The following is a 15,331-nucleotide window of genomic DNA, read 5'->3' as shown; positions in this document are numbered from 1 at the left end:
AGACTTTGACCTTAATTAGCAGAGTTGTCCCCACACCTGTTCTTTTCCTATGTAGCCCAGGCTGGCCCTAAACTTTTCATCTTCCTTTCTCTATCTGGGTTTTAGATAGGTGCTACTACATCAAACCTGAGTCATCTTATTTATATTTTCACTTTACAGTTTTCTTAGTTCTCTAATATTCTTCCTGTCAAATAATTTTATTTCGTAGGAGAAATTATGATTTGGAATCTTAGGCTTCTTCTCCTGTGAGGTTAAACTTGTATTTAAGTATTTTTCTCTTGTCTCTGTTCATGCTTTGGATCTAATTTTTTCTACTGTACCCAGAATCGTTTGTCTGTGAAGGTAGGAAAGAGTTCAGTTTGAGAGGCTAGAGAGATGGCTTAGCACCTGTCTCTTTTTCTAGAGGGCCAGGGCTCTGTTACAGAATCGACGTGGTGGCTCATAGCTGTCTGTAGCTCCAGATTTAGCTCGTCAGACATTGACTTTCAGCCTTCGCTAGCAAATGTACATGAAGGCAAAGTACTCATGCATGTACAACAATAAACAAGGTGGTTCAATCTGCAGACCACTGATTCTGGACTTTGGCTCCTAACACCAACCTACCCTTAAACTACCATCGAAAAGACACTGGTGGCTTTGAAAACTAAAGTCAAGGGATCACCTTTGGCAACGGGATTCTATGCAGCTCGCTTTTACTGTCGCTTTTACGAGTGTGTTTCTCTTTCATAGCATTCAGTCTTGGGCTTTTTCCTACTTCTTTGATAACTCATCTTCCATTTCCTGTGATATAGTCAGTAATTACAAATGTTATTTCAATACTAATTATTTATTAGAAGGTTGCAAAGTTTAAAAAACCTTTAACAAAATGTTATATTGTAAACAATTCAGATTGTAAGAGGAAATTTTGGGCAGAGTGTACACGCTGTCCTGTCAGATACTCAAAATTTTAAGAAGTACCAGTGAGAAGGCTCAGTGAGTAGAGGTTCTTCCTGTTAAGCTTACAGTCGTCTGAGTTTAATGTCTACAACCGATGTGGTAGAAGGAGGTAACCTGTCCAGCAGCTCTGTGTGTATGGTATATGGTGTATGGTCTATGTGTATTCTATGTGGTAGAAGGAGGTAACCTGTCCAGGCAGCTCTGTGTGTACCCCTCCCTCATATAAAATAACCAAATATTAAAATATTAGGAGCTGGAGAGATGGCTCATTGGTTAAAAGTGCTTAACTGCTCTTAATGAAGATTTGGATCCTTGGATCCCATTACCTTTGCGACAGCTTACAAACGCCTTTGACTGTAATTATAGGGCATTTGGCAACTCTGGCCCCTGAGGACACCTGCATAAACATGGCACATATAAACTCATACAGGCACACACATAAATAAAAGATAAATCTCAAAAAAGTACTTTCCTTAAAAAAGCATTGATATTTATTATTTCAAGGGCCCTTTTAGAACAACTTTATAAAGTAAGTTATATTCCTGCTTAATTAGAAGGTATATGAGGGAGGATAGGTTTAGAAACAACATTCTTCCTGATTAGAAGACTGAACTACAGTAAGGGATGGAGATAAAGTCTACTCTTGTATTATGGGGGCTCTGAACCTAGGAAAAAAGATGACTTGGGGGGGTTTTAGGTAGTACTGAAACGAGGTTTCTTTTGTTTTTTAAAACAAAACTAAAACAGGTTCTTACTGTGTAGCCCTGATTTGCTTGTAACTCTGTAGACCCTGCTGTTCTCAAACTCAAAAGGTTCTACCTGCCTTCACCTTCTGAGAGCTGGGATTAAAGATGTATGCCACCACTTCAGTTAGAAGATTTTAAATTTTGCACACTCTTTTAGGTATAAAGTCCTGTTATAAACACTGGTATTTCTGTAACATTAATCATTCAGTAACCGGATGATACTTTCCTTGGAAGACTTTTTGTAGTTTTCTCAGTGTAATGAACTAACTCTTCTTCTTCTTTTTTTTTTTTTTTTTTTTTTGGTTCTTTTTTTTTCCGGAGCTGGAGACCGAACCCAGGGCCTTGTGCTTCCTAGGCAAGCGCTCTACCACTGAGCTAAATCTCCAACCCCGAAATAACTCTTCTTAATCCTGTAGCACTTTGTTTTATACCTGATGTATACAGAACTTGTGTTAGTTCATTAGTTCTCTTCGGCTTACACTATGGATTTGAGCATTTCTCAAAAGCTTGTTAGTAATTGGTTGTTACAGTCTTTTCCATCCCTGTCTCAGGATTTAGCATAATAAATGATTCCTTAATAAAATCAAGAGGAGGGTTGGGGATTTAGCTCAGTGGTAGAGCGCTTGCCTAGGAAGCGCAAGGCCCTGGGTTCGGTCCCCAGCTCCGAAAAAAAGAACAAAAACAAAAAAACAAAAAAAAAAAATCAAGAGGAGTTTTGAATCTTTGACCTGAACAACTTATTAAATTGTACTTTAAAATATTTCTATAAATTGGGTTTGAATGAATTAGATATTATTTCTCCTTGACTTCTGCTCATATATGTATGTTCTAGTTAGTAAAGTTAGCTTCATAAATTCTGTGCCTTTAAAGTCTGTGACTCTGAGACAGTAATATACCATGTAGCATACCTTGTGCAATCGGCTGTCCGTTCAGGTCTTACTTGCTTTCTCCATAGGACATACTCCATCTAGTTGTTTAAAAGCAGCAGATGGAAGAGTGGGATCAGATTTATTAGCTTTCACAATGAATGACTACAGTGGTTGTGTTAAAGCACTTAAAATTTTTGATGAATGAAAGAGAGCTGCATCTTGCTTTCTGTACTATTTTTAGCAGTGAGGCTAACTCTTGTTCCTCTTGTAGTCTGTTATAAGAGGATCAGAAAAAGATCTTTTAAATAGAACTTCCTTTAAGCCCCAGACTTGGTTGCAGCTGACAGAGCTATAGAAGGGCAGCTTTTCCTCCTCATGGGATGCATACTGAATCTGCCCTATAGCTATTGGTATGTTTACTCCTTAGGAGATATAAAAGGTGATTCGGGTGTTTTGTATATACCCTTTTCTGTCACAATAGGAAATTTGGGTTAATTTGTGGAAATCTTTGTGGGGTTAATAATTTTTGCAGTACGTCCTATAGTTTGAAGAACAATGGTTGTAAATTAGAAGATAATCTTAATAATGTAGTCCTACTTTCACTAATTTCCATGTGATTTATTAGAACAATTACCAACTTGTTTCAATTTTCTATTTTTTCCTGTGATTTTAACAATTTCTACAATGCTAGAAAATTTAAACACCTATGAATGACAGAATCCTGTCATAAGAGATAACCTTTCTAGTCTTGAAATCTAAAATATGTGTTTTGTTCCATGAATTAAGGAGTAGAAATCTTTAAACTTGGCTGAAGTCCTACTTCAAGTATGGCAGGCAGTGACCAAAGAAACAATCCTGAGCTTATTCTAGCTTGGGGAAGCTACGCTTTTGCTTGCAGAGTCCTTATAGACATCTGGTGGAATAGGGAGCGTTTCCTGTGGCAGCACTGTCAGCGATGAATAGATGAATGAATTCATCCATGCTCAGAACTCACAGCACGTGTACTTTTATCCTCCCAAGGACATAAAAGAGCCGAGAGACCAACCTTAGCAATGGTCTAGGCTTCTGGGTGGAGGGTGGCGGGAGAGGCTTTGGGACCGTCCGAGGAGGGACGATCTGCATATCTAGCGATACAGAAACAAAAGAGCCTGTGACAGTATCGAAAGAATCTGACATTTGCTTTGTCTGTACAAAGGATGAAAGGAATTTTGCCGACTTAGCCAAAACAATAACTGGTTTTGTATCAGTTTGAGCCTGAAAACAGGCAGCAGAATAATATGTTGGGTTTTTTGTTGTTGTTGTTTTTATATTTTTGAAGCATATTTACCTAAGAAATGGATGTGGAATGGTTTTCTTTTTGGAAAGGAAAACGTGACACCGATTTTATGAGCTTAGTAGCTGTAGGTGGAGACTCTTGTTTTGTTTGCCAAACCTTTTTAATAAGCAGTGAAGTCTGGATAGCAAAGACTGCAATCGCTTTTCCTAGGACCTTTGTTCTTTCCTTGGTACTTAAGATAATTCCAGACAAAGGAAGCTATATATGGAAAAGAAAAGCAAATTTCAAGTATTTTCTCTGTTTCTGTTTTGATTCTAGTGAGAGCTTTCTATATTTTAGTATTAGGCAATAATCGTGTCCTGGGTTAGCTGTCTGCTGGGGTCCGGGGCACAGCCTGCTGTTCTGAATGGACTGGTTACCTCTTTATTCAGCAGTAAGTAGGTGCTAGTAGTTGGTGTGTGGGGAGTGGCGTTTTTTGTCTGGTATTTGCTATGGATGATTCCAGTATTCTGAGGAGGAGAGGTTTACAGGTGAGTAAAACAAAGCCTCTTTGAATACTATCAGCACCTTTTGAAGATGTATCAGATTGTCACAATTTCATTCAATGCATGGGGGAGGGGGTGTCACTAAGTTCTTTATTCTTCATGTATACTTATGACTAGAGAATTTTATTAAGGTCTTGCTACTTTTTTCTTTTAATTCCTTTTGTTTTATCTTGAAATGGGGTCTTGGAATGTTTGTTACTCAGGTTGATCTTCAACTCCTGGGCTCAAGGGAGCTTCCTTTCTCAAGCCTCCTGAGTAGCTAGGAGGACAGGGAGTGTTACCACACCTTTCTTAGCTAGGATTCCACTTTTGATAGAAAGGTGCTGCTTGAATTTACTTACTTTGAATTAAATGAGCAGATCAATTAAATCAAACCTATGTAGGATAGAAACCTAATTTTGAACATTAAATATGCAAACATTCTCTTTCTGACCATTATGCTTGTCTTTTTTCCACAATAAAGTCGTGCGTGTGTGTGTGTGTGTGTGTGTGTGTGTGTGTGTGTGTGTGGTGTATGTGTTTGCGTGTGTGTGTGTGTGTGTGTGACATTTGATTCTGTATAAACTATTAAGTTTTCTAAACCTTTGCTTTGCAATATATGCCATCCATTTATGTCTGTCTATCTCTGTCCATCCATCCTCCATCTTTCTCAGTTCTTAAATTTTAGTACATAAAGGAGCAAATAAGGTATTTAAGAATGAGAGGAAATACAGAGAGTGACAGACAACTTGAACTGAATTTTAATGAATACCTTTGGCATTAAAATAATTCATCAAATTTCTTCTCAAATTTGGTGATGTTTATCATACGCCGTAAATCAGATCATCTTGCTCTATTTTATTCCTAAACAACAAACGGGGTAGCTCATCACTGAATGTTTCTGAGAACTGATACAATGAAAGTTCCAGTATAAATTCTAGCTAATCGACCAACTTATGAGGGTCTATCTATGCGAAATAGATGACTTGTTTGACTTTTGTAAACATATTCCCCACCCCCCAAAAAGTACTCTGGTTCTCCAATTCCCATGAATTAATTTTATTTTTACTTCTTTTGTGTTCAGAAAGAATATGTGTAAGGTAGGATTTGATAAACTTAAAGCAGGGTGAAACATGGTATTTGTAGCTTTGACTATATTTCTTTGTGTGTGTGTGTGTGTGTGTGTGTGTTTGTGTGTGTGTATGTGTGTTGTGTGTTTGTGTGTTTGTGTGTTTGTGTATGAGTGAATGGTGGGGCCTGACATCAGAGATCCCTTGGAACTAAGAGTTATAGGCATTTGTCATCCACCAGATGGTGCCAGGATCCAAACTCCAGTCCTCTAACTGGAGCAGTAACTGAGCCATGTTTCCAACCTCATGATTGTGCCTCTTATTACTATTTTCACATTGCAAACATTCAAATACTCACTGAGGAATTCTTACTGAGTTCTTCAGCATTTGTCTAGTGTGGCTTGGAGTTTAGAAGCTATCACAAGCCCCATTGGGTTATATTGTCTCCTTCTACTGCAGTCGGTTTAGTGATTTGTCAGTTGCTATTTCAGGGAAATTCTGAAATACAGTTAGAGTATTTGGGATGCTTCTTAAGTAGTGGTGTATGTAAAAGCATAGCTGCTAATTAAGGACTATAATTCCTCTGCTGACTGTTTCAGGATCTGCTACTTTGTTTATTGATGCCCTTTCTTTTGAATCTATTTTTGCTTAGTGAGAGTACCAAACTGTCAGATTACAGAGCTGGAGGGTGGTTTTGTTTTCTTTTGTTATAAATAGCTGTATGCTTTGGTTTTTTATTTTCTACCGTAAGGTTTATTTTCTAGAACACAGCACATACACATTCTGAAATAGAAGCCACCTGTGCAAAGCAGTAGTTTAGATTATTCACTTGTCAAAGCCAGTGCGGTGTTGGCACCTGCCTTTGATCCAAGCAGAAACAGTAGGCGGGTCTCTAAGTTAGTTTGAGGCTAGCCTGGCCTATAGAGCGAGTTCCAGGTCAGCCAAGGCTACCCAGGAAAACCCTGTCTTGAAAAAAAATAAATCAAACCACCCCCCTCCCAAAGAACTTTGAAAGCAATTTTTAGGTTTGTATGCACAAACATACAGAAGTTGATTGTGTACAGTAGACTACTAAATGCTTTCCAGAAAATCAACCGCCACACATGCTGCTTTCATCGTACCCACTTGCCTTACCAGGTTTCTTGGAGGAAGCAACATAGTAAATAGTTGCCCAAGATAGGGGACCTTGTCTAATTAGTTTGCCATTCAATGTACAATCACGAGAACTGGCCAAGTAAAAAGCTACATGCATGAATAAACAAACGAAGTAAATAATATCTGCTCTTACTATTATTACTAAGTTTTTTTTTCTTTTCTTTTTTTTGGAGCTGGGGACCGAACCCAGGGCCTTGCGCTTGCTAGACAAGCGCTCTACCGCTGAGCTAAATCCCCAACCCCAAGTTTTTTGTTTTTTTTTTTTTAAAAAGTGCTAGATGGCTGGGGGCTGGGAGTGGTGGTACAGGCCTTTAATCCCAGCACTTGGAAGACAGAGGCAGGCAGATTTGAGTAGCTTTGAGTCCAGCTTCTTTTTAGAGTGAGTTCCAGGACACCCAGGGCTCTACAGAGTTTTGGGGTCTGGGGGTGGGGATTCTAGACAATTTAATAAGTGAAAAAGCAATGCATAAATATTGAGTAAGAAGAAAAAATACTGATAGTTAGCATTGAGGTGTCCTTGCTGGAAATGTCAGAGGAGTTTAAATAAATTTTGGTCTTGGCTAACTATAGAGCTCAGTTGGCAGAGTTCCTTCCAGGCATGCATGTGGCTTAGGTCTGATTCCTGGTACGTATAAGCTGGGCATGATTTCTTGTAAACAGGAGGTGATGTCCAATGTCCAGGGTATCTAAGCTATACAGTGTGTTTGAGATCAGTCTGGGATGAGTGAGTTTTTTTCTCAGAAAGAAGATGGAGAACTTAGAATAGGCATGGTGGCACATGTCTATAATGCCTGCACTGGGGCGTTGGAGGCAGGAAGATCAAAAGTTTATGGACAGCCTCAGCTATAGAGTGAATTGGAGTCAGGCCTGAACTACAGGAGACTGTTTTCATAACAAACAGCTGAGGGAGATTACCAGACATAAGATGAACATATAATATTCTAATATACTAGCAGTAGCCAATTAGAAAATATTGGAAAAGTCACCATTATTAACACAGACTTCTCCAAATAGGGAAATAACCTTTACAAAAAAAATCTATGGGGTTGGGGATTTAGCTCAGCGGTAGAGCGCTTGCCTAACAAACGCAAGGCCCTGGTTCGGTCCCCAGCTCCGAAAAAAAAATCTATTATAAGGCAACTATGAAATGCTTTGAGATACATATAAGGAAAAAAGTATTGTATAGAATGGTTAAGAGCAGTACTGTAAAGATGCCAATGTGGAGTTGACGAGAATGGCCTGATGTCATGGAGTCACATACACCTTTGGTTCTTGCAGTAGGAATTTCTGTGAGTTTGAGGTCAGTCAGGGCTATATAATTGAGGTTTGTCTCAAAACAAACAAACAAATCAACTAAATAACTAAACGGTCCCAATGTCTGGCATACAATTATAATAACTTTAAAGAAGACTGTTTTAAAAAGCCAACAAAAGCCAAGCACAGCAGTGCATGCCTTTATTCCTAGCACTTTGGAGGTTGAGGCAGGCACATCTCTCTGAGTTGGACACCAGCCTCTACATAGAACTAGTGCCAAGATAGCCAGAGCTGTCCTGATACCCTATATCAACAAAACTAAACCAATCAACCAAACAAACAAACCCCCTGAAACTAAGTATAGAGTCTAGAGAGATGACTCCTCAATTGGCAGTATATGGCTCTCGTAGAGGACCCCAGCTCAGCTTTTAACACCCCTATGAGATGGTTCATAACTGCCTTTAACTCTAGCTTCAGAGCCTTTGGCCTTCTTGGACTTTGGCACTCATTGTCACACACTAAACACAGATACACATAATTAAAAATAATAAGAAGGGGCTGGAGTGATGGCTCAGTGGTTAAGAGCACTGACTGCTCTTTCAGAGGTCCTGAGTTCAATTCCCAGCAACCACATGGTGGCTCACAACCATCTGTAATGAGATCCGATGCCCTCTTCTGGTGTGTCTGAGGACAACTACAGTGTACTCCTTCCCTGCCCACCCCCCAAATTTTAAAAATGTTTTGAAAATTAAACAATAACAAATCAACCAACCAACCAAACAAACAAAAACCAACCAAGTCAAGTTTGAGTGAAGGTGGCCTTTACCAGATCAGCTGCTTTGAAAATAAAAGAACTAAACTACTATAATTTTGGTACACCATAGTGCTAATGAATACTAAAATAAGAGTACACTGGTTTATTTAATGGTTTATGTGAAAGAAGGCACAAGCTGGAAAAAGCTTATTATTGTGTGTTGGGCTCATTCTCAGTCTGGAATTTGTTCCTGGAAAAAGAAGGGATGAAACAGCCATCCCCTGCACACTCACGTCTCTTACCAGTGAAAAGGTGCCTGGAGATTGTATCTGAGCGTCTTTCCCAGAGAAGCCCCCATCATGATAAGAATTGACTGTTTTTTCATGGAAAGAAATTCAGATTTAGATCTTATGGTAAAACTTGACTTTCATCCTTTTTTTTTCCTTTTTTCTTTTTTTGACTTTTCACTGTGTAGCTCTGCCTGTCCTGGAAACTCACTCTGTAGCCTAGGCTGACCTCGAACTCACACAGACCTGTCTCTGCCTCCTGAGTGCTGGGATTGAAGGTGTCCACCACCACTGCCATGATGAGAATTTATTTTCAATAAAAGAGAAAAATATTAAAAAAAATAGAATGCTTGATATTTCTGTGCCTCTCGGTTTGGTTTTTAAGGACTGAAAACTGAACTGCCCTTCATATGATAACAATAACTTATTAAGGTCATAATATCTAAAGAAAAATCCCAAGTAAATATTAGCAGCAATAGTGCCTTCTAGTATTCCTTAAGTGTTAACTAAATACTTCTGAACAATGGTACTTTAAAGACTCTTGATTTCTGAGTAACATGGGCAGAAAATGGGGAGAGAGGTGACACAAGTTAGTTTTTACCTGAGAATGATATATCCTGATTATAATTTCCCTTCTGTTGACTTCTCTGTCCCTCCTCATTTCCCCTCCTCTTCAGGTTCACCCCCTTTCTGTCTCTCATAGAAAGGAACAGGCTTCTAAGAGATAACAACCAAACATGGCAAAATAAAATTATAATGTGAAGGAAAACCATCATATTGAAGTTGAACACACAAAAATCAAAGAAAATTAGTAATAGTAATTACGACAAAATTAAGAATTGTGATGTTTTTAATAATGTAATGCATATGAAATGATTAATTAAAATGAAGAAAGCTAGGGTATTTTATCTAATAAAATTAGATTTTAAAAGTTGAATGAGTGCTTTCAAAGCAACATATTTAAGTCAGCAATTCATTTGAAATAGAGAATCTTGGAAATCCTTAAGTTCCTGTTTCTGTTTTATGTTGTCATTTCATTGCTATATGCATCTTAGCAAAACAGTAAATTCTCTTCTGAATTGAAAACATGACTGGATATTGGTGTAATGGAAGAATATTTATGAAATACTATGAACAGGTAAATGGTGAGAACATTGTACATCTCTGGCTGAAGTAACTGTATAGATCAGGCCGGCTTGGTATTCAAAGGTGTGCATGTCTCTGTCTCTTCAGTACTGTGGTTGAAGGCTTGCACCACCATGCCTGCCTTTCATACAGTTTTAGAGGCAAAAGAAGAGACTACGACATAGAAACATTTACGTGTGTTAATTTCTTACAGGATTCAAATGGACCCTTATTTATTTAACTTATTTATGTGTTTTGTTTTTCAGAAGGAATTGAGCCTTCCGAGGAGAGGCAGCTTGTAAGTAGATCGTCCTTACCATTATGATTTTATCTGATGATCTCTTGATTGGGAACTGTCTTAATATTGTTAATACTCATTATAGAAATCTCATTCAAGGGTCTTCTGGGTGATGGAAAGATAGATTGGAAGCAGAGGACCTATGTTCAATTCTCAGCACCTACATGGTGACTCCCTGTTCCAAAGGATCTGATGCCCTCTTCTGACCTCCACGGGCAACAGGCACGCTTGTGATACATAGACATACACTGACATAACATTCATATTCATTAAAAAACTGTTTCCTGTTTATGTTTCTCATTAGGTCAGAGACTTCTTCAGTAAGCTCATTGCCCCAGGTCCCCTTCTCTCATTAAGCTAAGTATGTTGGGGTATTAAATCTAAAGTTCTTTGTATCTGTATCCCACAGCATGGCTATGATGAAGAGAATGATTCTTCTGACAAGTTGGAGCAGGGGCAGCCACGTTTAGGAAGTAGACTGAAGCAGGTCCCCATTCTCTCTATTTTATTCTGGATTGAGGGTTAGTGGAGATTAGAAAGTAATTTTTGTCCTTGGACTTTAATTTTAAGAAGTTAAGACAGCTTAAAAAATATCTTCTTTGGCTGTCTTTGTCCTAAGAATTCTTGGGGATTCATTGCTGATTTAACCAAGCAGACTCTGGAATGTATGTTTAAAAGCATATTGTTGTGTTAGAGAAGTAACTCAGTGGTAGCACAATATGTGCTTATCTTGGACATACAAAGTTCCATCTCTGTCAGTACAGAGGAAGAAAAGATAGAGTGTAAATTTACTGAATTAAAGTTTACATTCTAAGGCCCATCAATTTTTTTTTTTTTCTTTTTCTTTTTTTTCGGAGCTGAGGACCAAACCCAGGGCCTTGCGCTTGCTAGGCAAGCGCTCTACCACTGAGCTAAATCCCCAACCCCATCAATTGTTATTTGATTCACCTTTACCAAACTTACACTCATACCAACATCTTGGTTAACTAAGGGTCAAAATTTGGAAAACACAAGGCTGAGGATACCTCTGTGGACAGTGTGCTTGCTACACAAGCATGAAAACCTGAGTCAGATCCCTGTAAACCTACCTAGAGCTGAGCTCGGCCCCTTGTGTATGCAACCCGGCTTTCATGGGAGATGGGAGATGAAGGCAAGAGAATCCCTAGGACCAGGGACTGGTGAGCCGAGCATGTACAGTGGTGAACAGTGAAGAGGCTCTGTCCACATATGTGTTGTGACATAGGTCTTCACAGTTATACAAACATGCATGCCCATACAAACACACCTGTGAGAACACACACATGCACATATAAACAATTTTGGGAACTGTTATAGAAACAGAACTGTGATTAAACAATGTTTTTGAAACTTTTTTATGAAATCCTGAACTATTGTCTGTGAAGTAGAAACACTGTTGTTGTTTGTTCTTAAGTGTACTAAAGAGATTTACTTAGTGTACACTTGGATGGGTATACTTATGCCATGACGTGCAGATCAGAGGACAGCTGGCAGGAGCCCATTCTCTCCATCTTGTAGGTTTTGAGACTTGAACTCAGGTTCTCAGGGTTGATTGCAGGTGCCTTCACCTGTTGAACTATTTGCTAGTCCTTAAATGTCTATAAACATGAAGTATATCATATATATTTCTCACCCCCCCTCCGTCTCACCCCCGCCTTTCAAATGAATTGGTTTAATTCAAGGTGATACAGAAGTCAGAATACAACAAAGATGAATCGGTAGGGTCTGACAGGATTCTATATTGGACTTGCTTTGAAATCTCAACTGAGGTAGGAGTTGCTGAATGAGAACTATAGACAATAGCTACCTTTTGATTTTTTTTAAACAAGTGTTTATTAAAGTGTTCAACACACTCCTTACCAATACTTCATTCTACCTGAGTTGGTAAAAGGTCTTAAAATAGAGGACCCAGGTGTTTAAATAGGAATGGAAAAGGGTCACTGTCACTAGGAACAATTTTTTTTTTTTGCAAGATTTCTTTTTTTTTTTTTTTTTTTTTTTTTTTTTATTATTAACTTGAATATTTCTTATATACATTTCGAGTGTTATTCCCTTTCCCGGTTTCCGGGCAAACATCCCCCTCCCCCCTCCCCTTCCTTATGTGTGTTCCCCTCCCCACCCTCCCCCTATTGCCGCCCTCCCCCCAACTGTCTAGTTCACTGGGGGTTCAGTCTTAGCAGGACCCAGGGCTTCCTCTTCCACTGGTGCTCTTACTAGGATATTCATTGCTACCTATGAGGTCAGAGTCCAGGGTCAGTCCATGTATAGTCTTTAGGTAGTGGCTTAGTCCCTGGAAGCTCTGGTTGCTTGGCATTGTTGTACATATGGGGTCTCGAGCCCCTTCAAGCTCTTCCAGTTCTTTCTCTGATTCCTTCAACGGGGGTCCTATTCTCAGTTCAGTGGTTTGCTGCTGACATTCGCCACTGTATTTGCTGTATTCTGGCTGTGTCTCTCAGGAGCGATCTACACTTCTGCACTTCTTTGCTTCAGCCATCTTGTCTAATTGGGTGGCTGTATATATATGGGCCACATGTGGGGCAGGCTCTGAATGGGTGTCCCTTCAGTCTCTGTTTTAATCTTTGCCTCTCTCTTCCTGCCAAGGGTATTCTTGTTCCCCTTTAAAGAAGGAGTGAAGCATTCACATTTTGATCATCCGTCTTGAGTTTCATTTGTTCTAGGCATCTAGGGTAATTCAGGCATTTGGGCTAATAGCCACTTATCAGTGAGTGCATACCATGTATGTCTTTCTGTGATTGGGTTAGCTCACTCAGGATGATATTTTCCAGTTCCAACCATTTGCCTACGAATTTCGTAAAGTCGTTGTTTTTTATAGCTGAGTAATATTCCATTGTGTAGATGTACCACATTTTCTGTATCCATTCCTCTGTTGAAGGGCATCTGGGTTCTTTCCAGCTTCTGGCTATTATAAATAAGGCCATGCGATGAACATAGTGGAGCACGTGTCTTTTTATATGTTGGGGCATCTTTTGGGTATATGCCCAAGAGAGGTATAGCTGGATCCTCAGGCAGTTCAATGTCCAATTTTCTGAGGAACCTCCAGACTGATTTCCAGAATGGTTGTACCAGTCTGCAACCCCACCAACAATGGAGGAGTGTTCCTCTTTCTCCACATCCTCGCCAGCATTTGCTGTCACCTGAGTTTTTGATCTTAGCCATTCTCACTGGTGTGAGGTGAAATCTCAGGGTTGTTTTGATTTGCATTTCCCTGATGACTAAAGATGTTGAACATTTCTTTAGGTGTTTCTCAGCCATTCGGCATTCCTCAGCTGTGAATTCTTTGTTTAGCTCTGAACCCCATTTTTTAATAGGGTTATTTGTCTCCCAGCGGTCTAACTTTTTGAGTTCTTTGTATATTTTGGATATAAGGCCTCTATCTGTTGTAGGATTGGTAAAGATCTTTTCCCAATCTGTTGGTTGCCGTTTTGTCCTGACCACAGTGTCCTTTGCCTTACAGAAGCTTTGTAGTTTTTTGAGATCCCATTTGTCGATTCTTGATCTTAGAGCATAAGCCATTGGTGTTTTGTTCAGGAAATTTTTTCCAGTGCCCATGTGTTCCAGATACTTCCCTAGTTTTTCTTCTATTAGTTTGAGTGTGTCTGGTTTGATGTGGAGGTCCTTGATCCACTTGGACTTAAGCTTTGTACTGGGTGATAATCATGGCTTGATCTGCATTCTTCTACATGTTGACCTCCAGTTGAACCAGCACCATTTGCTGAAAAATGCTATCTTTTTTTCCATTGGATGGATTTGGCTCCTTTGTCAAAAATCAAGTGACCATAGGTGTGTGGGTTCATTTCTGGGTCTTCAATTCTGTTCCATTGGTCTATCTGTCTGTCTCTGTACCAATACCATGCAGTTTTTATCACTATTGCTCTGTAATACTTTTGCAAGATTTCTTAATTCTACTTGTGGCTTGGCGGTCTTCCCCATGACTTTAGCTTCTCAGATTCCCTCTGCTCCTTCTCTGTCTACCTGAAAGCCTTCTCTTCCTAGCCCGCCTTCCCGGGCTGTTCCATGGATGACGTGAACATGCTTGCATGTCCCCGATTACCCAACTGTCCCCATTCACTTGTCTCCTAGTCCCCAAAGTGGTTCATACATGTTTTTTAATGTATGAAACAGGTAAGTCTGTTACTATTGTTTGAACAGTTTGCTTTATATTAAGACTCCAGTGATTAAATTGTTCCCTGAATATTTTTATTTTTATTTTTTTTACTATTTTTATAAAGATCATTATAGTTTCATATAAAGGAACTCTGGCTGAGTCACAACTGGAATTCAGTCTTGACTCTATCACAGAATAGACTTTAACACTTAGACAAATCACTTCATTTTAAATTCAGTCTTAGTTCCCTAATCTTTGAAATAAAGATCATGACACCTGTTTTTCCTTTCTGTTAAAACTATTAGATGGCTCACTTAATAGTAAGTAATGTTGCTTCAGTAATTTTGGTTTGCTCTAAGATGTATTATATTTTTAAAAGACTATTTTGTGTTTGTGTTTTCCCTGCATGTTTGTACACATACCGCATTATGAGCAGCCCATGGAGGCCAGAAGAGGGTGTCAGATCCCCCTGAAAACTGAAAGTGGGTCCTCTGAAAGAACAGCCAGTGCTTTTAACCATTGATCATCTCTCTTGCCCCTCTGATTCAGTTTTACAGTAGGTTTCATTTCTAGTTTCAAAGTGTCCCAAATCATCTGAAAGCTGGTCAGGCAAGGGTCCCCAGTGGAGTGCTGTCCTCAGTGAGTGCATGTTAATGGGTTTGGCGGCTTTTTCAGCTTTGTACTTAGCATGCATTTGTAATTGGTCATTTTCTACTGTCTTCCACCCCATCCTACTCCCTTATTTTTTTTCTATTTGGAGACTGTCTGGGATTTTCTATTTAACATTAAAGGAAACTGAGCTTGCAAGATGGCTCAGTAGGTAAAGGCTCTTATCTCCAAGCTTGGTGACCCAAACATGATCCCTAGGACATATGTAGTGGAAGAATTACACT

The 15,331-nt window shown here is 39.2% G+C and overlaps 1 protein-coding gene across 4 annotated transcripts in view; it reads left to right on the top strand.

Moving 5' to 3' along the window:
* Positions 1-15,331, top strand: part of Mast2 (microtubule associated serine/threonine kinase 2) — a 140,607-nt gene that overhangs the window by 45,105 nt on the left and 80,171 nt on the right. For all 4 annotated transcript variants that reach the window (XM_032899649.1, XM_032899657.1, XM_032899653.1 and 1 more), the window contains exon 4: positions 10,263-10,294. In XM_032899649.1, coding sequence (XP_032755540.1) covers positions 10,263-10,294 — 32 coding nt within the window. The remainder of the gene's footprint in view (positions 1-10,262; positions 10,295-15,331) is intronic.

This window comes from Rattus rattus, chromosome 1 (genome assembly GCF_011064425.1).
Source record: "Rattus rattus isolate New Zealand chromosome 1, Rrattus_CSIRO_v1, whole genome shotgun sequence".
Lineage (NCBI taxonomy): Eukaryota > Metazoa > Chordata > Mammalia > Rodentia > Muridae > Rattus > Rattus rattus.
Note: the sequence above shows the minus strand (reverse complement) of the source record. Positions and strands in the feature narration are given on the sequence as shown.